This window comes from Thermomyces lanuginosus (assembly GCF_041956635.1).
Source record: "Thermomyces lanuginosus strain ATCC 200065 unplaced genomic scaffold VTN49scaffold_27, whole genome shotgun sequence".
Classification (NCBI taxonomy): domain Eukaryota; kingdom Fungi; phylum Ascomycota; class Eurotiomycetes; order Eurotiales; family Trichocomaceae; genus Thermomyces; species Thermomyces lanuginosus.
The window spans coordinates 2,060,822-2,086,067 of NW_027192361.1; the positions used below are offsets into that span (position 1 = coordinate 2,060,822).

At 53.6% G+C, this 25,246-nt stretch overlaps 15 protein-coding genes across 15 annotated transcripts; 7 read left to right on the forward strand and 8 right to left on the reverse strand.

Moving 5' to 3' along the window:
- Positions 1-198: 198 nt before the first annotated feature.
- VTN49DRAFT_3039 (uncharacterized protein) lies at positions 199-1,727 on the reverse strand (the record flags this gene model as incomplete). The annotated part of the gene is made up of 5 exons (XM_069410831.1): positions 199-377; positions 428-1,107; positions 1,164-1,426; positions 1,478-1,506; positions 1,562-1,727. 5 exons carry the CDS (start codon positions 1,725-1,727, stop codon positions 199-201), a joined length of 1,317 nt encoding a protein of 438 aa, XP_069269597.1.
- A 318-nt stretch (positions 1,728-2,045) lies between these two features.
- Positions 2,046-2,759, reverse strand: VTN49DRAFT_3040 (uncharacterized protein; the record flags this gene model as incomplete). The annotated part of the gene is made up of 1 exon (XM_069410833.1): positions 2,046-2,759. One exon carries the CDS (start codon positions 2,757-2,759, stop codon positions 2,046-2,048), a length of 714 nt encoding a protein of 237 aa, XP_069269598.1.
- Positions 2,760-3,209: 450 nt separating this feature from the next.
- Positions 3,210-4,968, forward strand: VTN49DRAFT_3041 (uncharacterized protein; the record flags this gene model as incomplete). The annotated part of the gene is made up of 3 exons (XM_069410834.1): positions 3,210-3,474; positions 3,534-4,857; positions 4,911-4,968. The coding sequence occupies 3 exons, from the start codon at positions 3,210-3,212 to the stop codon at positions 4,966-4,968; spliced, it is 1,647 nt and encodes a 548-aa protein (XP_069269599.1).
- A 268-nt stretch (positions 4,969-5,236) lies between these two features.
- VTN49DRAFT_3042 (uncharacterized protein) lies at positions 5,237-5,571 on the reverse strand (the record flags this gene model as incomplete). The annotated part of the gene is made up of 2 exons (XM_069410835.1): positions 5,237-5,472; positions 5,538-5,571. 2 exons carry the CDS (start codon positions 5,569-5,571, stop codon positions 5,237-5,239), a joined length of 270 nt encoding a protein of 89 aa, XP_069269600.1.
- A 436-nt stretch (positions 5,572-6,007) lies between these two features.
- On the forward strand, positions 6,008-8,644 carry VTN49DRAFT_3043 (uncharacterized protein; the record flags this gene model as incomplete). The annotated part of the gene is made up of 3 exons (XM_069410836.1): positions 6,008-6,226; positions 6,295-7,372; positions 7,419-8,644. 3 exons carry the CDS (start codon positions 6,008-6,010, stop codon positions 8,642-8,644), a joined length of 2,523 nt encoding a protein of 840 aa, XP_069269601.1.
- A 148-nt stretch (positions 8,645-8,792) lies between these two features.
- Positions 8,793-9,663, reverse strand: VTN49DRAFT_3044 (uncharacterized protein; the record flags this gene model as incomplete). Its single annotated transcript, XM_069410837.1, has 2 exons — positions 8,793-9,046; positions 9,108-9,663. The coding sequence occupies 2 exons, from the start codon at positions 9,661-9,663 to the stop codon at positions 8,793-8,795; spliced, it is 810 nt and encodes a 269-aa protein (XP_069269602.1).
- A 719-nt stretch (positions 9,664-10,382) lies between these two features.
- Positions 10,383-11,079, forward strand: VTN49DRAFT_3045 (uncharacterized protein; the record flags this gene model as incomplete). The annotated part of the gene is made up of 2 exons (XM_069410838.1): positions 10,383-10,826; positions 10,918-11,079. The coding sequence occupies 2 exons, from the start codon at positions 10,383-10,385 to the stop codon at positions 11,077-11,079; spliced, it is 606 nt and encodes a 201-aa protein (XP_069269603.1).
- Positions 11,080-11,176: 97 nt separating this feature from the next.
- VTN49DRAFT_3046 (uncharacterized protein) lies at positions 11,177-12,571 on the reverse strand (the record flags this gene model as incomplete). Its single annotated transcript, XM_069410839.1, has 2 exons — positions 11,177-12,247; positions 12,305-12,571. The coding sequence occupies 2 exons, from the start codon at positions 12,569-12,571 to the stop codon at positions 11,177-11,179; spliced, it is 1,338 nt and encodes a 445-aa protein (XP_069269604.1).
- Positions 12,572-12,925: 354 nt separating this feature from the next.
- Positions 12,926-15,313, forward strand: VTN49DRAFT_3047 (uncharacterized protein; the record flags this gene model as incomplete). Its single annotated transcript, XM_069410840.1, has 1 exon — positions 12,926-15,313. One exon carries the CDS (start codon positions 12,926-12,928, stop codon positions 15,311-15,313), a length of 2,388 nt encoding a protein of 795 aa, XP_069269605.1.
- Positions 15,314-15,489: 176 nt separating this feature from the next.
- VTN49DRAFT_3048 (uncharacterized protein) lies at positions 15,490-16,128 on the reverse strand (the record flags this gene model as incomplete). The annotated part of the gene is made up of 3 exons (XM_069410841.1): positions 15,490-15,806; positions 15,864-15,923; positions 15,996-16,128. The coding sequence occupies 3 exons, from the start codon at positions 16,126-16,128 to the stop codon at positions 15,490-15,492; spliced, it is 510 nt and encodes a 169-aa protein (XP_069269606.1).
- A 258-nt stretch (positions 16,129-16,386) lies between these two features.
- Positions 16,387-16,999, forward strand: VTN49DRAFT_3049 (mitochondrial 37S ribosomal protein bS6m; the record flags this gene model as incomplete). The annotated part of the gene is made up of 3 exons (XM_069410842.1): positions 16,387-16,518; positions 16,565-16,596; positions 16,690-16,999. 3 exons carry the CDS (start codon positions 16,387-16,389, stop codon positions 16,997-16,999), a joined length of 474 nt encoding a protein of 157 aa, XP_069269607.1.
- Positions 17,000-17,536: 537 nt separating this feature from the next.
- Positions 17,537-19,111, reverse strand: VTN49DRAFT_3050 (uncharacterized protein; the record flags this gene model as incomplete). The annotated part of the gene is made up of 10 exons (XM_069410844.1): positions 17,537-17,570; positions 17,642-17,811; positions 17,877-18,126; positions 18,180-18,320; positions 18,375-18,412; positions 18,479-18,501; positions 18,558-18,719; positions 18,789-18,874; positions 18,945-18,976; positions 19,034-19,111. The coding sequence occupies 10 exons, from the start codon at positions 19,109-19,111 to the stop codon at positions 17,537-17,539; spliced, it is 1,014 nt and encodes a 337-aa protein (XP_069269608.1).
- A 1,422-nt stretch (positions 19,112-20,533) lies between these two features.
- On the forward strand, positions 20,534-21,932 carry VTN49DRAFT_3051 (uncharacterized protein; the record flags this gene model as incomplete). The annotated part of the gene is made up of 3 exons (XM_069410845.1): positions 20,534-20,575; positions 20,641-20,789; positions 20,846-21,932. 3 exons carry the CDS (start codon positions 20,534-20,536, stop codon positions 21,930-21,932), a joined length of 1,278 nt encoding a protein of 425 aa, XP_069269609.1.
- Positions 21,933-22,624: 692 nt separating this feature from the next.
- VTN49DRAFT_3052 (uncharacterized protein) lies at positions 22,625-23,465 on the forward strand (the record flags this gene model as incomplete). The annotated part of the gene is made up of 3 exons (XM_069410846.1): positions 22,625-22,744; positions 22,815-23,360; positions 23,418-23,465. 3 exons carry the CDS (start codon positions 22,625-22,627, stop codon positions 23,463-23,465), a joined length of 714 nt encoding a protein of 237 aa, XP_069269610.1.
- Positions 23,466-23,544: 79 nt separating this feature from the next.
- On the reverse strand, positions 23,545-24,664 carry VTN49DRAFT_3053 (uncharacterized protein; the record flags this gene model as incomplete). The annotated part of the gene is made up of 3 exons (XM_069410847.1): positions 23,545-23,727; positions 23,784-24,355; positions 24,427-24,664. The coding sequence occupies 3 exons, from the start codon at positions 24,662-24,664 to the stop codon at positions 23,545-23,547; spliced, it is 993 nt and encodes a 330-aa protein (XP_069269611.1).
- Between the last annotated feature and the right edge of the window lie 582 nt (positions 24,665-25,246).

A 25,246-nucleotide genomic window follows, 5' to 3' on the forward strand; every position in this document is an offset into this window, starting at 1 on the left:
CAACACAAACCCAAGCAGCTTGGTACAAGTACAGTGTAGCCTAGATATACATTGATCGAAAAACCTTCAAGAACGTGAGTAAAACAGGAAATCCGAACTTCTCAATAAACTCCTCCTTGGTGCACCATCCCGATAGAACCCAATGCATCTTGATCTGCACTCATTCTCGGAATGATCGTTAGATTTGTATTTTGGCGATTACAGAACACGAGTGATGATGCCAGTGGCGACCGTGCGGCCACCCTCCCGGATGTTGAACCGCTGACCGGCTTCGGCGGCAACGGGCTTGTGCGTCTTGACGACCATCTCGACATTGTCGCCGGGCATGACCATGCGCTCCTCAACGCCCTCCGGGAAGCTCAGATCGATGGCAGTGTCTAAGGCGAGTCAGCGAAGTATACATTGCCAAATCAGTGATTGGACTTACCAGTCGTGCGAATGAAGATCTGGGGACGGTAGTGGGTGCCGAAGCCAGTGCGACGACCACCCTCGGCCTCAGTCAGGACGTACATGGACACCAGGAAGCGGTCGTGGGCGGTGATGGAGCCGGGAGCAGCAACGACCATACCACGGCGGATATCCTCCCGCTTGATACCACGCAGCAGCAGACCCGAGTTGTCACCAGCGCGGGACTCCTCGCAGGTCTTCTTGAAAGTCTCAATGTCGGTGACTTTGGTCTTGATCGGCTCCTTCTGCCCGCCGACGATCTCGACCTCAGTGTCTCGCTTGAGGACACCACGCTCGACACGGCCCGAAGCGACGGTTCCTCGGCCGGCAATGGAGAAGACCTCCTCAATGGGCATCAGGAACGGCTTGTCCAGGTCACGCTCGGGCGTGGGAATCCAGGTGTCGATCGCATCAAGCAGCTCATCAATCTTGTTCATACCAATCTCAGGCTCCCGACCCTCCAGGGCGCACAGAGCGGATCCGAAGATAATGGGGGTCTCCTCGCCCTCGAAGCCGTACTTGTTGAGCAGCTCACGCATTTCCAGCTCGACCAGTTCCAACATTTCCTTGTCCGGGACGGCATCGACCTTGTTGACGAAAACGACAATCTTCTGAACACCGACCTGGCGGGCCAACAGCAGGTGCTCACGAGTCTGGGGCCTAATCGATCAATTAGCGCCAGAAACTCAGAGCGAGCTCACCCACGCAAAACATACATTTGACCATCAGAAGCAGCGACGACGACGACAGCACCATCCATACTAGCCGCGCCAGTAATCATGTTCTTGATGTAATCGGCGTGACCAGGGCAGTCAACGTGGGCATAGTGCCGCTTTTCGGTGGAATACTCAATGTGCGAGGTGGAGATGGTGATACCACGCTTCCGCTCCTCCGGAGCCTTGTCAATGGCACCGTACTCGAGGAAATTAGCCAAGCCCTTCTCGGCCTGGCGCTTGGTGATGGCGGCAGTCAAGGTAGTCTATTCAAGCTGTTAGAATCGCACTGGGATGGAGATTGCTGCAAAGTGTACCTTGCCGTGATCGACGTGGCCAATTGTGCCTGTGTTCAAGGAAGTTAGTTTATTCCATCGAGCAACCATTCCAGCATTACTCACCAACATTGACGTGAGGCTTCGTCCGCTCGAAAACCGTCGCAAAGCTGCGAGCAGACAGCTTCTCCGATGCAAACACATGGTGCACCGGGTTCACCGTGCGAGGGCGAAGCAGAGAGGAGCGGCTGCTTCGCAGAAGCAGGTTGACGGATCTCGAAATGCTGGCCATCTCGACTACCAATCAATGGGCGAGACTGAAGCGACGGGCAGAAGCGACGGAATGGACGATTGCAGTCTCGGATCAATTCGAAGAGCATCGCGCCCTCAGAATTTTTATGCAGATGTAGCTGAGTCAGCAGGATGCCATTGACCAATCAGAGGTGGCCATTTGCGGAGTTATCAGTTGATCAAGTTCAGCTTCCAAGCCCTAAACTCCCCCTACAAAGACAGAGAAGAGAGCTTTTCTGCAACCAATTGACAAGTGGATGTTACCATTATAACCAAGCTAATGTACAGTATAGTATAGGAATATCTATCCATGCTTGCCTCATTGCTTTCGTTTCGCAATCGTCAACATCAATGTCTGTCCCAGTTTTCCCTCCCGTGCCTTTGTCTCAACCGCCTGTTCCTCCTCAATCATTTCCATGACGCTTTCGTACAGCCCTTGAACCTCTTCCTCCGTTGGCGGCCGCTTGCCTTTCTTGCGCGTCATTATAATTTCGACGATTCGGCCCTTTTCCAAAAACCCTCTGACCTGTTTCAGCCGGTGCTCGAGATCGTGCGAGTCGATAGCCCAGTTCAGCTCCAGAGTTTTGGTAGAAGTTTTGGCAGCGCGTGCTGCTTTGGCTTTAGCCCTCTCCTGTTCATAAATTTCTTTCTTTGACATGATCTTGCAGACCGCCGCGCGGCCTTCCGACGCGGGCGCCACCTGCACAAGAGTGTATTGACTCCGGTCGAGTGTGCGCAGCACCTCACTCGATCGCGTAGGCAGTCCAAGACCGTTCTCTCCAACAACTTGAATCACTTCGTCCACTTCTTCGTTTTGCTTCAAGTGTTCGAGTCCGGATTTGCTGCTTGCATATCGCAGCGAAATCTTCGTGGCAGGTCCTGCGGGAGAGGCAATTCGCGGACGAAGATGCCATTGTGTCAGAGATTCGTTCAATAAAAGGGCTTGTGATATGCGTCGGCTGTGCCGCGAGTGCGAGAATGCGTATCGTAGGGCCTGGGAAATGGATGCCAGGCCATAAAGCCGCTTCATCATGGCCGAGATAGCGGCCGACTGGCCGAATCAAGGGTATCGGGATCGCGGAGTCGGTCGATTGACGGCAATGCGAAAGTATGACTGGCACACTGTGGAAGGTCTGGAAGCAGGCTTCGGCCTGAGCTCAGTTCATTGGCGTTAGGCAATTCGTCACGAGACTGCCTAAGGCCACAACTGAGGGGCAAAGCCACAGATTCCTGGGACGCCACAATTTTTGCGCCACACTTTGAGAGTCTGGATCGCCGGAAAAGGACAGGCCGCTGAAACAGACTTTCCCCCAGCTCTCCTCAAATCTTGCCCCTGGTAGATGTTCAGGGTCCTGCGCAGTCGTATCCGAGGTCAATGTGATCGTTCTTTTGCCTGTACACGGACCTGACTCGGCCTCGGTGGCGGACCCAGGAACAGGCGCCATTTTGCACCCTCTGATGTCTGGTTTCTCCGTCAAATCGCATGTTCATCGGGAGCGAAATTCGGGCGTCGGGTTCTAAGAAGCAAGCAGTTGCGTCTTATCAGCGAAAGCAAACGCCGCCAGACGCCGATTCTTCCAGTTATAGTGGCCCGTCTTCGAAGGATTTATCAATGAATCGCGAAAAGAACATGATGACGCAGAGCCAGCGATCTCGGCTCCTTAAGGCCGGAATGATCGTCGTCGGCGTGCTAATCTTGTTGTTCTGGTTCACGCCGTCGACGACGTCGATTCCCAAAGCCGCTTCAGGTAACAGCGTCCAGTAGTTACGCCACAGTCCTCTCCGCTTGCTGACTTCGCACTTGTAGCCGACAAAGAGGAGTCGTCATCTCCTACACAAAAATGTACCAAGCCGTACGATTCGAAGAAGCCCTTGATTCAGTATGCATTGATGATCGATGCGGGAAGCACGGGCTCGCGTATCCACGTCTACCGATTCAACAACTGCGGCCCTACTCCCGAACTCGAGGACGAAGTCTTCAAGATGACCGAGAAGAAGAAGGGCGGCTCGGGACTCAGTGCCTACAAGGATGACCCGGAAGCCGCTGCAAAAAGTCTCGACGTTTTGATGGATGTGGCCGTGGAGACTGTCCCGGATGAATACAAGTCGTGCACTCCAGTTGCCGTCAAAGCCACGGCTGGGTTGCGGTTGCTAGGCAAAGAAAAAAGCGAGAAAATCTTGGAAGCTGTCCGGCACCGTTTGGAAACGGTGTATCCGTTTCCAGTGGTCTCGCGGGAGAAGGGTGGCGTGGAAATCATGGATGGCAAGGACGAAGGTGTTTATGCGTGGATCACAACCAACTACCTTCTCGGAAAGATTGGAGGGCCTAAGCAGGAGAGCACCGCGGCCGTTTTCGACCTGGGTGGTGGATCGACGCAGATCGTCTTCGAGCCCAAGTTTGACGGCTCACCGGAGAAGATGCACGACGGTGATCACAAGTACTCTCTGAATTTTGGCGGACACGACTACGAACTGTATCAGCATTCGCATCTCGGCTACGGCCTTATGGCTGCCCGGGAAGCCATCCACAAGACTGTCGTGGAGTCGAAGCTTGCTCTGAGCCCAAAGAACCTTTCCTGGGTCAAGGAGCCTATTCCGAATCCTTGCATCGTCCCAGGCATGCAACAGCAAGTCAAGCTTACTTTTGATGATGGCCATCCCCTGGCCCCCGAGGTGTCTGTGACCATGGTTGGTCCCAAAGAAATCTCGACGGGTGCTCAGTGCCGCGGTCTTGCGGAGAAGATCCTGCACAAGGATGCTGAGTGCAAGTTGGAGCCGTGCTCATTCAACGGCGTTCACCAGCCGTCCTTGGCTAAGACCTTTGCCGATGAAGATGTATACATCTTCTCGTACTTTTACGACCGCACAAAGCCTCTCGGGATGCCGGACTCGTTCACACTCAGCGAGCTGCTGAAACTGACCGAGAATGTCTGCGCTGGAGAAGACAGCTGGGGCATCTTTGAGGGCATTGAGGGTGCCATGGATGAGCTCCGGGATCGGCCCGAGTCGTGCCTAGATCTCAGTTTCATGATGGGTCTTCTACACACTGGCTATGAGATGCCTCTGTCGCGGGAGGTGAAGATTGCCAAGAAGATCAAGGGTAATGAATTGGGCTGGTGTCTTGGAGCAAGGTATGTCTAATACATTCAGCATCAGAAAGATAACCATGCTAACTTGGCTCTAGCTTGCCTCTTCTGGAAGAAAATTCAGGCTGGACCTGCCGTGTCAAGGAAGTTCCATGAGCTTTCGCTTCTGCCAACTGTATGATTTTTGCGTATGTAGTTTGGGGTATAGATGTAGACATGACTCATATAGCGGAAACGGTTAATGCACTAATATCAGGGTTGGGCTTACTGGCGTTTGTGAAGAATAGAAGGTATTTTCGAAGAGTGAACTCTTCAAGTTTTATACAAGATGCCTTTGAACTTGAACCAATGTAACAAATTTGAGCATTGTATCAATATACATCAGGTCACATCAGCCGACACCTTTATTTGATCTATCATTCCCTCATGCTGCTGCACCCTCCTGCTGCACCAATCCTTCCCGCTCATCCCGTCGTCGTCGTTTCGCCAACAACGCCTCGCGACGATCAGCCAGAATCTTCAATTGTCGCTGCTCCACGCCCTGCAGCCAGTAACCGAAGCCGCCGCCGACACCGGCAAAGATGGGATACACCCAGAGCGATTCCTTGGTGAGCAGGGGGCGCATTTCGATTCCGAGTTGCCATAGGCGGACGGCGATGCCTGCATTCGTAATATTCCATTAGCATGTAGGAAAAGATGCGATATATGATTACGAAAATACGTACCGAAGCCGCTCCAGAAGAGCACCTTGTGTACCATTTTCTCGAGGGGGAGGGACGTGTGTCACGTCCGAAAGGTCACGTTATCAAGGAACGAATGGCAATTGAACCGCGCGACCGACCGTAGACGGTGGGAGTTGCCAGAATGACAGCCAGAACAGGCTGTGTCTGCCAGAAATGGGCCGGCAATTCGACTGATTGATGAGTGAGCCCGAAAAGAGTTCTGGGATGATCGGGTCAGCGGGCAGAGCGTCAAGATGAGCATCGACCAATCAACGGTTGGTGATTACTCACCGCCCTGGCAGAATTGTCGCAGCAGAACAACGCGATCAAAGAGCGCGACATTCGAGTCGCAAACCCTCGATGCTCGATTCGGGGAAAGGATTCCTGACCTGGGATCCGGAACGATGTGGGCTCGCGGCAAGCCATAGTGCGGATTTACGAGGATTTTTTGCCCCTCGTGCTCCTGCGACACGATGGCAGAAGGGAACTCCGTGAAGCAGGACGAGCCCGCGCCGGGCGACAAGAGGCAGGCATTGGACATTGAAAGTCTGCAGCGCAAAAAGTTCAAGACTTCGGAGCTGCCTCTAACCAAAGAGCAGCATGCCGCGATTGATGGTCTCTTAGTGGCGTTCAAAAAGAAGGGCGGGTTTGACAGCGTGCGCAAAAAAGTGTTGGCCGCGTTCAATGAATCGGTATGTATCGGAGCATAACAGGACATCGGCGCATGGAGACCACCATATCTGACATTCTACGGGATCAGGAAGCCAAGAAGGAATTTACAGACAACCTTCTCAAGCTCGCCGAGTCTGAGATTGACCGCGAGCCCTCACTTTTATCGCGTGATCGAGGCAAGGCGGCTACTCTGATCGAAGGCGCCGTTGATCGTAGCGATATCTATAAATCTGTCGAGAATGCCATTAATCAGCTCGCTGCCAGCCATGTAGACTCGATCCTGAGCTCTATCCGAGAGATTCGGCGGCAGGAAGTGGGTGAAGAAGTCGCCGCGAAAGAGGAGCAAGCCGGAAATACGACGGAAGAAGAGATCGAGGAGCATATGAGGATGTTCCGGGCCGAGCGTGAACGCCTTCACCAGGAAGCGCTGCGGGAACAGGAGCGTAAAGAGCAAGAGGAAGCCAAGGCGAGGGAAGAGGAGCTGCGCAAGCGACGCGAAATGGAGCGGCGCAGGGAGGAAGAGGAGCGAGCGAGGGAGAGAGAACGAGAGGAGAGACGTCGGGCCGAGCGAGAACGGCTACGAGAGGAGCAGCGAGCGTTGGATGAACAGAGGGAACGAGAACGATACGACCGAAGGAGGCGGGATGACTCTTGGGATCGTGACAGGGATCGAGATAGGGATCGGTACCGTGACCGTACCCGAGACTATGACCTACCCCGCGGCTACGATCGTTATGAAGGAACATCGTCTCGCTATCGTGACCGAAGAGCACGGTCCCCGACGCCAAAGGAGCTCACGCCGCCACCGCCTGCCCCGGTGGACGATAAGACGCTGGAGGAAGCCGCGCTGCAGTTGCTCCTCAAAGAAGGCGAGGAGATGGCGGCCAAGTCAAGGCAGAAACCGGAGTTCAACTTTGATGATGCCGATGAGACCGAGAATGGCCGCAAGCCGCCTCGGTCGAAGGCTACAACAGAGTCGAGACACTCAACCGGCCCAGCGACGGCTCGATCTCGCGGGACGAGGAGCCCGTCGCGTGACCGGGACCATCACCGACGGGACCATAGCCGCCGAAGCCGCAGCCCCAGTCGGTCACGGAGCCGACGACGCTACCGGTCGCGAGATCGATCGGTGTATTCGCGCCGTGATGATGATAGAGAGTCTGTGCGTGACTTCAGAGATGATTGGAGCTACTACCGTGGGAGTCGCCGCAGCCGAAGCCGATCAGTCACGCGAGGGTACGATAGCTACAGGCGGGACTGGAGCAGAGACCGGAGAGATCGCTACTACTCTTCTTACTACAGTTACGATCGCGGGTACGATCGATATACTGGGCGCGATCGGGATCGAAGCAGGGAGCGAGAGCGAGAGCGAGAACGAGAACGAGAACGAGAGCGTGATCGAGACCGGGATGACCCGCCGCGGCGAGGATCACGCTCCCGCTCGTCATCTCGCTATCGCTACCGCCGACGGTCTCCGTCGAGATCTCGATCTCGGAGGCGATCGCGGTCTCGGTCTCGGACGCGGCGCGATGGCCGCGATCAGTCCACCTCCCGAGAAGAAAAACAACGACCAGCATCCCGATCAAGGTCTCGTTCCCGAGCACGCCGTGACGATAGAGATAAAGAAAAGGATAATAATGATAAGGATCGTCGCGATCGATCCGCATCGCGAGCCGCGAGACATCGCTCACGCTCTCGACGGCGTTCACAATCCCGGCGGCGTTCTCCTTCCCGACGGAGATCGCGCTCTCGACGAAGATCTCCATCCCGCCGTCGCTCCCCATCCCGACGAAGATCATATTCCCGACGGAGATCTTCCTCCCGCCATCGGTCTTCGTACTCTCAACGCCGCTCCCGTTCGCGGAGCCCGCCAGATATTGACCGCTATGTCCCGCCGACGAGCCACCGCAGTCGGTCACCACGTCGTCGAGCGCGGTCTCCGGTTCACAGTCGAGACCGAGACCCTCGTCCACTGTACTCAATTACTGAAGTGGATCGGTACATTCCCGGAGAGGACAGAAATGGCCGTGAGCGCGAGAAGAGTCGCGAACGCGAACGCGGCAGAGACCGGGAGCGGTCACGGTCCCGGGAAAGATCCCGGTCTCGATACCGTGAGCGCGAACGTGAGAGGGATCGAGATCGGGATCGGGACCGTGATCGTGATCGAGGTCGAGACCGCAGTCGCAGCCGCAGTCGCAGCCGCAGCCGCAGCCGCAGCCGGCGTCGAGACAGGGACCGATCCCGAGATCGGGAAGATCGGGATCGGGACCGTAGTCGGGATCGCCATCGTGATCGCGACCGCGATCGTGATCGAGAGAGGGATCGAGAGAAGGAGCGGGATCGGGATCGCGATAGGGATTAAGGTCGGAAGAACTGAGAATATTATCGCAGCTACGTTATGGACATGCCGTACGCAAACTGTATTGTACGATAGATAATAATGAAAGGCTGTACCAGACATCCATGATACATATGCAGTCATATCTTGGTTCATAAGCCATGACCAATGCAAATGCCGATACCAATTCCGAAAACAACTACTATATAAGAGAAAAAGAAACCATAATGCAAGAATGTCTCAATTTGTCAGGATTCCGAGCTTTCTTGCTGTTTCCTCGCCGCCGCAACGGCTTCGCTCCAGCCGTCCCGTTCGGAATGCTTCTTGTAGAAGTACGTGATACCGGAGCCTTCGACCGGACGCAGCTCGGGCGAGAGGCGGTCTCGGACAGTGGCTTCAATGGCCTTGATCGAGCGCTCGTTGTTGCCGTTCTTATTCCAGATGGAGATCAAATGGGAGTTGAAGCGGACGGACATGGATAAGCCGAGGACATGATCATGTTCTATATCTATGTTAGAGGAAATTGCCGAAGACTCTCAGAGAACGGAATTTAGGGACTCTACCGCTCTCAATAGCCGTCTGCAACTCATTCGCCAACGTCAAAATGGCAAGCTCATGGAAAAACGCCTGACTTTTGGCCTTTGGCACGCGGAACGTCCAGCTCCCACCGTGGAGATTCTCCGGGTCCTCCCAGAGCGGCTTCACGCCCTTGCGGAAGATGTGCACGGTGTCGCGCAGGCGGATCTGATGCCAGGGGTAATTGTTATAGACGCGGTAGAAGGTCGCGATGTCTGCGATGTCCTCGTGCAGGACGTACAGCCGGTCGGAGTAGGCGGAGTCGCCCGCCGCGGATGCCGATCCCGTCCCAGACCCGGATGTGGCGGCGTTGTTATTATTATGGGGCTCGGTGTGCCGATCAAACCATATCGTCCAGCGGTACTGAAAGGGCAGCGGCCGGAGTTTGCCGATGATGTTTTGGTGGAGGGTTTTCCGGGTAGCTGCTGCGGGGTGCAGAGAAGAGGATGTTTGTGAGGAGGGTGAGGTAGCGGGGGAGGAAGAGGAGGAGTCTGCGGAGGAAGAAGGGGGATTGGGAGCGACGTCGACGCTGGACTTGAACATGGTCGAAGAGGATCTATCGTCTTCAATTAGCCTTGACCATTCAAGCACTGGCTCTGTAGTATGTATGAAGTAGTTTGGAGCTTGGTGACGATAGTCCCTGCATCGCCAAGGGACCGGGGATATGCAGTTTGGCGGGTTCTGCAGTGAGTCAAGCAGAACAATCCGGTTGGCTGCAGACGAGGCTTTCAAAGAGATTATCTTGGATAGATCAGGACTGATATAATAGTTAATACTCACTTCTTGAGCTATTCACCGCACCGCTGAATGGGGGTGTATATTCACATGTCTCCTTCAACTCGACGTACAGTCTTGCAGAGGACAATTTGTACAAGCCATCGCAAGCTCGTACCCCGTACTCCGTTCTTCAGCCATGAACACCCAAGCCTCCTAGTCTCCTCCAGTTCCTCCTGTGAGAGGATCATCAACCGCGGACGGAATTGAGGCGCCATTCAGAGCCAGTCACTGCCGGAGGTCTCCTGCTCCACCCCCGCTGGTGAAACAGCGACGTCCCACTGGTTGTTTGGAATATGCCGTTTCAGGATTGATTGTTCGGATTACACATAAATTACGTCAGTACTGAAGATTGAGCCAGTCGGAATTAGATACATGGCGGAAAATTACGCATTAATGTATTTTCGATACCGCAGCTTAATCGAGCAAATTCGTCATTGCTAGCTTGGTCTCTGCTAAAAGATTCGATCTTCATCAAATCGGACCACATGGCACAAAAACGCGGCCACAGCGAAGAGCTGGGAGTGACAACATCGTCCGACACCAAGCGGTCCAAGGTTGAGCAGGGATCACCACTGCAAGAAGAAAGTGACGACTGGACATCATCCTCCGGAAGCTCATTATCTCCGTCAGATGAAGAGGACGAGGAAGACGAGGAGGGAGAGGAGGAAGAGGATGACAATGGTGCCGATGACGTAGCGAGCAAAGCCAAAGAAGAGGCTGACGAAATTACGACCGTCCCCGGCCGCCCTCGACCTCGAATCGAACGCCCGCAACAGTCCGAGCTTCTCTCCCGAATATCCTCCTTCCTCCCGCAACTCAAGGCCGCAAATGAAGATCTCGAGCGTCGTATTGCCGAGGGAAATGCGCATGATCATATCTTAGACGATGTACCGGATGATGAGCACGGCGACAAGCCGTATATCGAGATGGTATGTGCCTATGTTTCGACCACCCTCGTCCTTTGACTTCGAGAGCAGATTCTGAATTGGTTATCTTTCTCATGGAAATTTTCGGTTGTAGAACCTGGGATTAGGTGTACTTGAAGAAAAACGCGAAAGCGGTGAAAACGCCAGCGAGAGCAGTGACGAAGAGGCAGCCAATGGCAACGTCCTCGATCGTCTGATGGGACAGAAGGGTCGATCGGATCGACCTAAACCAGGTATCGAGGAAGTAGATGACTGAAGGTCATTTACGGATAATACGTAATCATTAATTTACAATTGGCCGGAATCTCTTTATTATGGATTATATGGATTATGTCTAGGGTTATGCACATGTCTTATTGATCTACAGCCAACTGGAGAGACACCTCCCATTTCTGTCCGCCGGAACCGTAACCCCCTCCGAGGCGGTTCCGGACCAAACTGCTGATCCTCTCTCGGAGGCGAATGAGGCTCTCCTCGGAGCCAGTAACCCGTAATTTCAGATTAGCCATGCACAGGCCGTAATGCACCTGCCAGAACCGGGCGTCATCGACGGCTTTGACGGCAGGATCGGCCGCGATGTCACGGATCACGTCACTGACGCCGTGGCCCGAGTAGGACATGAGAAGGATCGACCCCAGCGTCTTGACGATGCGCGAGCCCAAGACGCACATGGCAATCGCTGTAGTCAGGGACATAATCATGTCGAGCCATCGGTACAGACGGATCGACAGCAGCGGCAGCAGCATCAGGGCCGCCGAGCAGGACAAAGTCAGGAAGTGGGCTGGGTTGCTGAGTACTGAAGGTAGGGATTCGATGTAGGCAAAGCGCATCGCCTTGCCAATCCGTGCATGGTTCTTCAGCCCAATCGCAGATATCAGCGTTGTCGCCAGTGCGAGCAAAGCTGTAATGTCGACACTGCCAGCGGGCACGCGCTCGTGGACGTGGAAGTAGTGCGGCTCATGGTCCGAGGACATCTCGAGCCAGTGCTGTAGGTTGTGAGAGATCAGGTCCAGCCCCATAAACACCAGTAGCACGGCCGTCGCGAAGCCCGCCAGCACCTCAGCGCGCTCCAGCCCGAACGGATGCCGGATGCTGGACCGACTCCAAACCTCGAAGTTGCCCAGGACGTCCACCACCACGCAGAGCAGCGCACCGAGCGAGTCAAATAGGATCAAGTGCGACAGCGCAGTCATTGCCAGCGACCCGTGCGCCGTCCACAACGTGTATCCCGCAACCACCATGTGGCACACGCTCCACCAGAAGCGCGTGATCTGATCGCGCGACATGCTCCCCCGGCATTCTGTCAGAGTCGGAATCGGCAGAGAATTCGGAAGGGCTAATGGTGCACGTGGCGGTGGTTCTTGGAAGATTTGGTGCGAAATACTGCTGTGCTTGTATTTGTGTCCCCGTCGCTGGCTGATGTTCTGCGATCTCGTCAGTGCTGAATCCGGGTTTGTCACAGCGAGTGCAAATGCACCTACCTGTTTCAACACCGGGCCCTTTGCGAGGGGCATCGGCTTGAAATTGAACGGATTCGGCGCATCGCCGTCCCCTGTCCCGCCACCACCATCGCTGGGCGCCGATCCAAACGTGATACTCGTTGGGCTGGGGGGTGTGGCGCCATCGTGGGCCGTCATGGGCGACAGCGCCTTTGGATCGTGTTGCGTTGGAGATTGGTCTGTAGCATCGTCCGGATTTGGCGTTTGCTCGGGGTCTGGAAGAGAAATTGAGGGCACTGAGCTGCTCATTTTGTGTCGTTGTCGTCACTCTGATTCGTATTCGGGGCGCCGGCTAGAAGTTGGCCAGACGGCTAGACTAGGCTTCAAAGCTCCGTTGATTGATTGTTAATTAAATCCTCACACTCCCAGTCCTCATCAGTCCATAACTTTATGCAATATTTCTCTAAAGGAGGAGAAGTGGCTTAGATTCAAGAGCAGAACCAAGGATCAATCTGAAAGCGGCGTACCGATCCATTGCCGCTGGTCGCCGCTCGGTGATCTCATCGCAGCCATCGGCCAGCTCTACACAAGCAATGCCCTCCCCCGCCCGCGCCTTATCTTCCTAACCATATCGCGTTTCGTGCGATGACTTAGCCGGCGTGGATGGATAACCGCGGGACTTTTTTCTTCGTGATTCTGGTGCTCTATTTCATCCTCAGCGCGCAGGTCCGCACGCCACCTAACCCCGAACATGACGAGGAACAACAGCGCCAGCTCGCTGAGGAGCTTCGCGCCTTGCAGCTGTTGAACCGGTCACGGTACGGCGATTTTGATCCTCCAAAGGATAAATGGCTCCCAGTGCCGGGACTCGGTCAGAATGACAGCTTCTCGTGGGATTTGCTACCAACGGTGCAGAAGCGCGCCTTGGGAAGTGTCCACAGGGCCCTGGAGCGTGCCGGCATTGTCAAGCCAGATCAGCCGAAACCAGCGGAGTTGACGTCGATTTCCCTGCCAGTTTACCGCAACGTGACGGGAAAGCTTAGAGGAGAATGGGTGCGACACGCCAAATCTCACGGTTCGCGCCTCAATATGACGGACCTGATGGCGAAATACGACTATGCGACCAGCGATTTTGGGTTGAACATCACTAGCCCGTCGGGGACGATCTACGTCGAACTACGCGAGGGTACCGGCCAAGAGCTGCAAGAGTCGCAGACATCCCACGTCCGTGAGATCAAGGCCGATATGACACTGGAAAGTACTGAGTCCTTGGGGAAGACATGGTACATGTCGCTGTTTGGTCTACATTTCCCCAAGCAGGGATCCATAATCCTGACCACGACGAGCGAGAAGTTCAACGGCCTATCGTCGTTGCCCCTCTTCACGCTCTCGGAGGACATGTTCAATCTCTCGCAACGGCTGGTCGTGAAATCGCTGCAGGATACAATCACTGAGCGACATCGGCAGCCGACTTTCTTCCCTTGGTCTTCCCTGCCGAATGGTGGCCAGCCGTTTTCCACGCCCAAGTGCGAATATATCGTTTATCTGCAGCAGCATCCCGTCATGGTGCGAGGACGGCAGGCCAACTCTGACCTTTTGCGGCAAATCGAAGAGGAACTGCGGTCGCCGATGGGGGCTCCCATCCCGCCACCACCGATGATGGAGATGTCTGCAATTCTGTTCTCGCCGGACTGCGGCATGATTTTTGAGACCAAGGCGCCGCCGGAATACCCGCCTTCTGATACACTGTATTTGGTCGGCCTGAAACAGGAGGAATACAGCAAGGCTGCTTCGCGGGTGATCTATGGCATTGCAATCATCACCTGCGCACAGATTTATCTTCTCGTCCGACAAATGAAGGATGCGTCGACCCCGTCGATCAGGAGCCGAATCAGCTTCTACACGATCGTTTTGATGGCAATGGGCGATTCGATGGTGATTTCATTCACGCTTCTGGCCTTGTTTCTAGACACAACCTTTGTTATCCTGGCTGCAGGGGCTTTTCTTGTATTCCTCTCTGCGGGCTACATTGGCATGAAGTTCATGATGGACATTTGGGCTGTCCAGGCCCCTGAACGAAGAGAAAGAGACCAGAGGCGGGAGAATCGTTCCGAAGGACTTCCACCGCCCGCAACGGCGGCAAACTCGGGCGCCGCACCAATCATCATTCCCTCAGACCAAGGTGATCCGATGGAAGACCCCAACGAACAAACCAACCGAGGCCAATCGGAGGGCAGCGACGTGGGCACAATGTACGCCCGCTTCTGGTTCACTCTGTGCTGCCTGTGCATCGTGACACTTTGGTCCTTTGTCTGGCCAAACAAGCTTGGTGCGGCATACGCGCGGGTCCTGACGTTCATCTACTGCTCATTCTGGGTCCCGCAAATCTACCGCAACGTCATGCGCAACTGCCGCAAAGCACTGCGGTGGGAGTTTGTCGTTGGGCAGAGCATCCTGCGCCTGCTGCCGTTTATCTACTTCCTGACAGTCCGCGACAATATCCTTTTCATCCGGCCAGACACAACAACAGCGCTGGCCCTCGTTGGCTGGGTATGGATCCAGGTCTGGACGTTGGTGAGCCAGGACATCGTCGGCCCGCGCTTCTTCGTACCGCGCGGCTGGGCTCCTCCTGCCTATGACTACCATCCAATCATCCGGGACACAGACGGCGACCTGGAATCGGGCTCGACACTGCCGATCGGCTTTCTACGAGCAGAAGAGCGGGACGCTGATGCCGGCCCAGCTGGCGACAGCGGCGGCAGCAGCAGCAGCAGCCGTCCTTCACAGTCGGACAAACCACGGGCTAAGGACCGGAAGAAGAAGATCTTTGACTGTGCGATCTGCATGCAGGATATCGAAGTGCCGGTGCTCACAACCTCCGGCGGTGGCATTGCCGGAAGCAGCGTGACCGACGGCGCTAGCAGTCTCCTTGGGCGCCGGACGTACATGGTTACGCCGTGCCGGCATATCTTTCATACTTCGTGTTTGGAAAGTTGGATGAAACTGCGGCTGCAATGTCCGATTTGTCGGGAGTCGATACCACCTGTATAGTACCCTAGGGACTTGTCATGAAATACCCAATCAGTTTGGTTGTCCTGGTCCATAAACATTCATTAAGATACATGGTAGCCAAGTGTTGAAGTCCGGCCTGTACATGTACAACCGACAATCTCATTTCCCATACATTTTTTCTAATTCCCCAATAACGAGACGTAAGAAAAGCAAGATTAATGCTCGCCGACAGAATCCAGATACGCCTTGTGATCCATCAACTCCTCCAACTCGGTCTTATCGTTGATCTCGACCTTGGCGATCCAGCCGTCACCCTCGGGCGACTCATTGATGGTCTTGGGCTTCTCTTCCAAGACAGAATTCCCAGCGACAACGCGCCCCGAGACCGGCGACAGGACGTCCGAAGCCGACTTGACGGATTCGACGGCGCCGACGGGCTCGCCGGCGTTGACCTCGAGATCCGTCTGCGGCAGCTCGACGTAGACCACATCGCCAAGGGATTTGGCGGCGTACTCGGTGATTCCGATCGTTGCTGACGAAAGTCCATTAGCTAGTGTCCGGATGAGGAAAGCTTTCCAAAGTAACATACCTATCCCGTCGTCGCCGACCTCAACCCATTCATGCGATTCGGTGTACTTCTTAACTTGCCCTAAAGAACCGTCAGCATTCTACGTGTCGAATTGGCCTCCTTCGGCCAGCGCAATGGTGAGTATCTGCGCACATTGAGAGCTGCGTGTGAAGGTCCTGATGCTTCCCCGCGGGAAAGCTCCGGGCGTCCGGCGAGCTGCGCTGAGCGGCAGTCGCTGGGAGAACAGGGCAGAGGCCACGGGACGGACGAGTCTAGCAACGGACATGGCTGCAGCGTGAATTTGGGCCTGAATAATGAAGGAATTGGGCTGGAAATTGGGGAGAGAAGTAGTTATGTTTGGGGAAGACCGACGAGTGATGCAACTCAGTATTTATCTGGCCCGCGCATTATCGCAGCGGAGCTTGGTCGTGCGCATTCCCGAGGGGACGTGGCGATACGAAAATGCTTCCCTAATCAGGCTAGATAAACGGATTTGGCCAATTAATTTGCAGTATTTGACCGCAAGTGCGTCGATATATTGTCAATGCCAAGATTGATAAGCTCGATTCTGGAGCTAAAAATCTCCGCCGAAACGTTCTCCGTTGGATTGATCCATCTTCCCGTGAAGCCGTTCGGCCTACCAGTCGATGCCATGTTGTACGAGCTGATTGCAATTGTACGTCCGTCCCTCGAGTGGCTCAATGCAATACTAACGAGACCAGGTCCGTCCGGGCAGTGTCCAAGAAGTGCGGGAGTATGTCCAACTTGACTGTCCCCAGCACACCATCACCTTCTCATCGATCTTTCTCTCACGGAATCGATCCGTAATCTAACGAGCTGCGATTAGGATTGCCCGGACTGCCGGCCTTCAAGTTCTCCGCTCCGGTGGCGTGATCCGCGGCTACACCAACTGGGGGACCTTCCGCCTGCCCCGGCCCACGACGAAGCACCAGGCTCGATACACCGAAGGCCACCACTTCATCATGCGCTTCGATGCCTCGGCACCTGCGCAGGCCGCCGTTCAGCGAACATTGGGCTTGGATCCGCGGATGATTCGGTTCTCGATCATCAAGTTGGGCAATAAGTTGGAGGAGATACGCGATGTGCCGGGCACGGTCGAGTGGAATCAGAACCAGCGGTTGACGGATGCCATCTAGACAAACTAGACAAGACAAGACACGGCAGTACACGAGAACCGATCATTGCTATCGACATTTGTAAGATTGAATTTGGTCGTTTCGGTATGGTCAGGAATTTCAGGGCATGGGTGATCATGTACACTAGACTGCATATATGGCGCATATGAGAGCATAAAAATCTTTGATAATTCGTCCCGACTCCCAGCCAGTAAATAAGTAACTTGTTTGTTGAACCAACGAAGTAAGCAAAAGATCGGAACCCGCAGGGAGGTCCTAATTGAGCGGCGAAAGACTAGATCAGAATCGGTTCACAGATGCAATTGGCACACTCTCAGATATTTCCTTAAGGCCACGCCATGTCAATACGTGGAATCACATCTATCTGATAGATAGTATCTCTCATGCCTGGGAATCTTGATCAACTTGAAAGTAAACCTGTGAACAAGCAAAGCAAATACGGCTCGGTAGGTCATAATTGAATTTCCTAATATCAATCATACACACTCCTCTGAAATCTATATCATATCCGTATTGTCCATCCCAATTTCACCTTGGTCAATTCTCCGGACGCTGGCCGTAGACGACATAGCTGCAGATGTCATTCGTGGTTAGTTCCAAATCAAATAGTGGTATCCCTGTAAGTGCTATGGGGCTACTTACAAGTTGAAGTATGAGTGAATAGTCCGCTTTCGGCCGTCCGCGCGGGCCTGGCTGGCAAGAATAATGACTTCTTCCTTGGTCCAATTCTTGAACCGCGTCAGAGCGGCCATCGCGGCGCCCTCAAAGCCATTCGCTTCCGCCTGTGTCTGGTTCCAGGCGCCGACTTTCTTCTGTATTGGAAAGGTCAGTAGAGCACTATCAAATGATTCGCTGTAGGAGACATAGGGAAACCGACAAGATGAGGATCCTTTGGCCAGACACCGTAGGGAAGAATAAACTTCTCCACGTGGACGTTCACGAACCCGGCGTCCTTGAACCATTGCTCCAGCTTGGGACCGGGACGGGTCTCGTAGCCGGCCATCTCGAACGCGCTGTAGACTTCGTCATAGTACTTTTGGAGCCCGGTGTCGTTGAGACTGCCATCTTCCGAGGTGGGATAGCCGTCCCAGTCCTGGAATTCAACCCAGCCGCCAGGCTTGACTGATCTGTTTTCCGTTAACGTCAAGATAGGAACAGGCCAAAAATTCCAATGACGTACCGATAGCACTGCTTGAGCAGTCTCCCAAAGTCCTTGATCGACACAGCCAGGTATCGCGCATGGATATAGTCGAATGGGTCACTTTCATATGCCCAATCCGACTCAATATCATCCACCAGGAACTTTACGTTCGGAGGAATCCTGCCAAAGTCAATTAGTCGAACAATCTTACTGGGATTCTTAGGTCAAACTAACAGAGTCGGCTGCACTGGGCTCAAGTCACAACCGATCACCTGGAACAAGCAGATCCTGTCTCAGCATCTTGCCTATCTAGGATCGCTCTGAAGAGTACACTTTACCTCAGCCTGGGGATGTTTGTCCGCTACCATGTGTCAACTTCTGTGTCTTCCGTCGGCCAAACCCAGCAGACAAACTTACCAAAATCAATGGCCCAAATACCTGTCCCAGTGGCCAGATCGATTACCCGCTGCGGCTTTTTGATTGGGGCCAGGTACAGTTTCTGGTGCAACAGGAGGAGACAAAGCTCGTGCAACATGTCTAAGCGGTCGTTTTCCGATTCATCGTTAGGGAGCAGGTACGCTAGTAAAATAATAGCGATCAGTCCATAGATCTCGGACGGTCAGCGAGGAAAAAGTGGTCGGCTCCTACACCCATCGCGGTATTTATGGTACCGACGCCCGTTCTCATGGCGGTAATCGAGTACCGACGAGGTTAGCGACGCGGTATACGACGATCTATATTGATGCCGAAGAACATGCGTAAGTATGTTTGGAATCCCGAGCTCCATGGTATCACATCACGTACAGTTCATCACCGTAAGAGGAGTCGTTCTCATACTGAGCGAGTCAAGTAAGCAACATGCTCTGGTGTGCCGTAATGGAGGGATTTCGTACAGAGGTGTCCACTTCAACGTTCACCGGGGTATGCTCGGTGGTAGCAGGTGTCTCTTCCTGGGCCGTATCTCTCGTCATGATGGGATAATTTTTCGTAGACTTGTAGGAGGATTGATGCTTGACCAGTCACACGTTCAGCAACCCAAAATTTAGAGTTGTTGTCGTGCTATGTAGGCTCGTTTCAAAAGGTACCCAAGGGCCAGAACAGAACAGCCAACAAAGCCTTCGTAATTTGCTTCTCCGTGACCAGGTTCAGTCCTTCGGTCAGTATTCATATATACACGAGTGGATAAGCATCAGGATCCTGGTTCTCCAACGCAGTTGCTGCACTTCTGCAAAAACAGTAAAGTAGAAGTGGCGGCCTTGATAAGTGGCACTTGGTGTCTTTCTCTGAGATTGAGCACTCCTTGGGTTATTTCCCTCTCCGTTGACTCAGTCTGTGCGCTATACAACGTGCATGCGTATTGCTCGAACGAGGCAGGCGTTTGAAGCATTCAAACCCGCTCACTGTGCACAGGCTGACTTGGATTGGCCGCTCATCTGCAAGTCCCTTTGCAGGTCACTTCATCTGCCAATCAGCGCTGCTGGGCTGACATTTACTGCTTCCCCGACCGGGACGTGACCTATCTGCGAAGTAGCAGACTCTGGGCACGGTCTGTGTGCAATGAATGAAGCTCGAGACCTTCCGGAGTGCAGTCTTGCTGTGCCCCCGAGGTGCTAAAGGCAATGAAGACCTTGTGCCGACGAAAACACTTGTACGGAGTACCAATCCAACTATAAAAATCTCATGATGCTCTCCATCAATGACTCTTAAGACATGGTTATATATATAGACGGATTCCATGGCTGAAGACTTGGATTGACACAGTCACCAAACTCGACTCGCTCAGCCCGTGCGTCGTATAGTCAAGCGTCAACTGCATTGGGTGAACGATTTTATTTTTCATCCATTTTCTAGATATTTCATCTTTCGCATCACCAATTCCTTTACGTACAATCGTGCTAAGTATGGAACAGGTAGTACTAGCTTGTTAGTCATTTCCAAGAATGTCAATCTGCCAGGTCAATCATAGCTCGACAAGCATCTTTGACAGCAGAATAAGGCCCCGCTGTTCGTTTCCGCGAGTCACGTGCCACTATTAATCGGTGACCCTAACTTAATCAGCGCCTTCATCAGTCGCTCGCTCCCCCCTCACCGTAGCCGCAACCCATGGGCCATGTTGCAGTAGGTCGTAATGAGGAGGTAGCCCATATCACAGATTGTGTACGCGCGTCAGCTGTATCGGCAGCGAGCAGTCTAAGTCGAATTTGTTCGAAGAGAAAATCGCATCACGTGACCATTCGTCCATCTAGGAGGAGAGCAAATACGCATCGAACGCGGCTGATGTATCGAACTTCTCTCTACGTAGCATCAGAGTGATCTAGGGCATCATGTCCAACAGTTGACGCTCATCGATTTTTGACAATGAGCGTAATAGATAGCTTCCCTTCCACTGGAGAATGAAGAAAACGCTGCTGTTGGTGTTCATTCACGGTTTTCGAGTATGTCTCGTTCGGCGCTTTCGGGTACTATGAATGCTGCTAGTCCCAGCTAACACGCACCACAGGGCGGAGATGATACATTTGGAAACTTTCCAAGCCATCTGGTGACACTGCTCAGGCAGGCCCTGCCGAATTTAGAGGTCCTCGCTATCACGTACCCTAGGTACGAGACGCGGGGCGAGTTGAAAGAATGCGTCGGGCGGTTCCGTGACTGGTAGGTTGCTAGCGTCTACGGATGAGGCAGCTACAGTAATGGCTGATTATGCACAGGCTGCAAGACCAGGTCATTGACCTGGAAGTCGCAAATGGCACGAGTTCGCCAACCATCGATCCATCAGTCCATGTGATGCTACTAGGGCATTCGATGGGCGGGATTGTTGCGGCCGAGACGGCTCTTCTGCTAGCTTCTGAGCGGCCCATCTCGTCAGCTAGTAGTGAGGAAAATGTCAACGCCGAAGCAGCTCCATTTTTCATGTTTCCGCACATCCAGGGCCTGCTGGCGTTTGACACGCCTTTTTTGGGTATTTCCCCGGGCGTGGTGTCGCATAATGCGGAACAGCATTACAAGACAGTGACGACGGCGTATAGCACAATTAGCGAAATGGCAGGCCTGTTTGGTCTGAAAAGGACAAAATCCACTGCCACCACGACGACAGCCACGCCGTCGAGCACGACGCGCCCAGCGTTGCCATCTGCGACGAGCAGTGATGATAAATCTGCGGATGCAGCAGCAACACCCTCGTGGCAACGCTGGGGTCGGTATGCGATGTTCGCCGGCGCAGCGGGCGCAGTCGCAGCTGGTAGTGCGGCCGCAATGTACTCGCAGCGGGGACGCCTGATCGATGGCTGGACATGGGTCACTTCACATCTAGCGTTTGTCGGCTGCTTAGTCAAGCCCAGCGATCTCCGCCAGCGAGTAGCGTCTCTGGTCTCCCTCGAGAGAGATCATGGCATAAACAGCATCAACTTTTACACTGTCCTCTCTTCCCCTCCGCCTAGCAGCAATCGCAGCCGTGATCAATCGTCGTTGCTGAATCACATCGCACGCTCGCAAAAACGCACCTTTTGCCATCTTCCTGAGGACTTTGATCGGAACGACCGGGCACTGAACAACAACATCAAGGGAGGAGAAGGGCTACAATGGGCGCCGGCGATGAACGAAAAGGCTCGCGATGAGATCACAGCACATATGAGCATGTTTACGTCCAAAGACAACCCTTCGTACCGGCATCTCGTGCACGAAGCCGCCGAGACCATAGTCCGATGGATTGATCGCGGGTGGTATGCGAGCACGAGCGGGAATCCGCCGGCGGAGAGCAGGGATGTCGATGTCGACGACGTAGTTGTTGTTGACTAGCTTCATCACTGCTACGGAGTGTACCTTATGAATTTATTACTTACGAGCCGAGGACGACGCTTAATCGGAATCTCATAGACATTCCCGATTCGGCAAAACGGCATCTCGTACGTAAACTGGCGCGGGGGTTCATCAATCCCGATCCCCCAGATCCTACGCCGGCTAACACTATGGATCCCTGGTCCGGTAGTAGTAGTAGTAGTAGTTCCAGACCATAGACTTAACCACAGATCCTGTTGGTGGTAGTAGAGGCCCGCAAACCAATACCTATTCTTCTTCAATGGTTCCAGAATGGAGTCAATTTCCAACTTGAGGTGCCCTAATACGTACTCCTCTCCACGTATCCACTTTTCCAATACCGTCAAAGATAAGAAGAGGTGTCGTTCACTGTTAGCTCCAATTTAGTCTCGTTCCGGAGAGCTCTCCGATACAGTACAACTTTTTGCTTTTCTTTGAACGAAGCGGTGTTGTACAACAATCTTGGACTGCGCAATTCGATTCTGAGCCTCGTGATTTAGTCATTCCAATTCATTAACCCTACTGAAATATTAGCCGATCCTCAAAGTCGATGAATCCGACCCTGAAAAGCCAAACAAGATCAAACTCTCAAGAACGATCGCTGTTGATGGCGAAAGTCAGCTATAACCGAGAATTTAGATCATTGACCACCAGAGAGAAGAATGAAAGGAATCATGAAGCCGACGATTGAAATCACTCCTCTGAGTAAGGCCGATATTCCCGGCGCGGTCGAATGCATCCAGCTCGCCTTTGCAGAGGACCCGTACTTCCAGTGGGTGTTTGATACAACCCGAGTAAGTCAGCACTCCCGTTTTATCCCGCCCACGAAACATCAAAAGCTGAGAGAAAGCCCCATTGGATTAGTTCGATCCAGGCCGCAATCGAGCGTCACTAACCGCGCGGTGTCTCTGGGGGATGTCCTGTGCATTATTCTACGTAGCCAAAGAACGGCAGTCCTCAGACGACAACGACGACCAAGCCTCTGTTCTCGGTGTATCATGCTGGATCCCTCCACAACCAACTAACCAACGACGAAGCTGGAAAACTTACTTCCACGATGCACTCCTCTGGCTCCGCCAACTGCGCAATAACGTCCTCTACCTCGGCCGTGGCGGGCTACGCACGCGGCGGTACAGACTGTGGAAGAATCACCAACGCGAGGTACAGAGGGAGCTGTGGACCGATCCCCAGGGTTATTACTTTTGCAATCTCGTGGCGGTGCGGCCCGATGCGCAAGGTCGGGGCATCGGCCGGATGTTGATTGATGTTGTGACGCAGAAAGCGGATCGAGAGGGGAGGAGGTGCTATCTCGAGTCGTCGAGGGAGGTGCCCAATGTTGGGATCTATCAGAGGATGGGGTTTGAGATGGTTAGGACGATGGTCTGTGAGGAAGAGGGTGACGAGTGCAAGGTTTGTCTTTTCTTCTCATTCGTCCCGTGTCAGATGAGGTTTGGCTAACATGATTAGTTGTATTGCATGATTCGAGAACCCGAGATCAAGGGTAGTGTGGAATAATAACGCCCTGTCCCAAATTGCATTACGAATTAGATAGCTATGTACATGAAGTCAAATAAATAAGAAAAAAAAAAATTATCTAGTAGCCGTGGCCGCCGAATGTTGAGCTTCGGTAGTGCATGCTTGGCGCATACTCGGAGGCGTTGTCGTGGTACATGGTTAGCCGTCGGTCTTCCTCCGGAATCAAATCTTTGACTTCCCAGTTCCCCTGCTTGACGCCGACGGAGAACTCGAGATCTTCCTTGGTGATGGAGTCCCAGTACTATCTCCGTCAACTCCATGTCCCGTCGATATTAATTGAGTTGGAATCACACTCACCTTGTAGACCATCATGACAGCCAATAAATTGCAGATCGTCGCAAAGAATAGCCCATCCAGGTAATGTTGCACATTCTCACAAATCACCTCGCTGAACGCATACATGATCACCTGCCCGATGACAAATACCAAGACGCCAAACGCGATATGGCCAAGCGGCCAGCGGTCGTCTAGCGTGTTGACCACGAGCAGCAGCTGCATGGCGACATATATGGCAATGCAGATAGCATTGAGGATGTAGAGCACCACGAACAGGCCCACCGTGTTAGTCGGTCCTAGCCCGGCCCATTCCTTGAACGTGCACAGAGACACAATAAACGAGATGGCGAACATCCCCAGCGATCCCAACCGCAGCAGCCACACCGAAAGTGCCGTGCCGTCCTCGTACAGTTGGAATCCAACGAAGCCATTAATCAGCAAGCACCCACATAGTGCCGACGCCAGTCCATTCTGCGCTGCGACAAAGTACGGGAAGGGCCCGCTCTTTGGCGGCACCACACCCGCGTCCACAACCAACGAGCACATGGTCAGCAGCATGTAGATGTAGAAGAAAGTGGTAATCTCCTTGCGGCCTATTTTACCCCCCACGGGTATCAGCAAACCAAAATCCTTCCGGCAAATCCGGGGTGGTGGGAGGACTCACCGACGGCCGTAAACTTGGACCGCACATGCAAGATCATGATTGCTGTCATTCCCAACGCGGCAATGTGTATGAAATCAGCCGCACCCTCGAAAATGATCGTGTTGGCTAGTTCGATGTTCCGCGCATAGCACTTGGGTAGCACGCCGGCGTGCCCCTGGATCGCCGACGGGGGACCCACGAGCGCGCACAGCGGCAGCGGTGTCTTTCGACAGATCGAGTCGAAACTTCCAAACCCCATCGTGTGGTGTGGCCGATCAAATCGGTTTAGAATATCGGAGGGGTTCGAAGACCAGAGTAGATCAGGGGAGATCCAGGCAGGGGGACTGGCAAACGCAGGCCCTGGAGACCCCCAGGTTGAGTGTTGCTCGTCAGGGCCCAGAACCACGGAAGGGGCCGGATCTTGCAGTCGATCGCGGGATCGAAGCCACAGCGGGCAATCTGAGATCTCAGCAGAACGTCTACCAGTTTCCTAGGTCCTCGACGTTGGCTGGTGTTTGTTCCACCTGGAATCACGTGGGTTGACTTGATTTAATTTCTGGGCTTCCTTGATAGGAAGGTTATTTTTAGAAACACGGGATATGTCACGTGATTAATGCTTCTCAGCCAATCGGAGCCAAGATCGAGCTCTTTTCGCTGTCCCATCCGTCGTAATATTAAAAAAAGGTCCTGCCCACGCCCTGCAGAGAGGATTCGAACAACTACCTACAAGAGTTCTTCTTCGCTCTTCGACGACGCCACTCCGTAGATTGATCATTGGGCGGAAGAGTTTCTATTATCAATTTTCCAGTCAGAGGTTTGTTTCATGCATGTCGGCGATCTA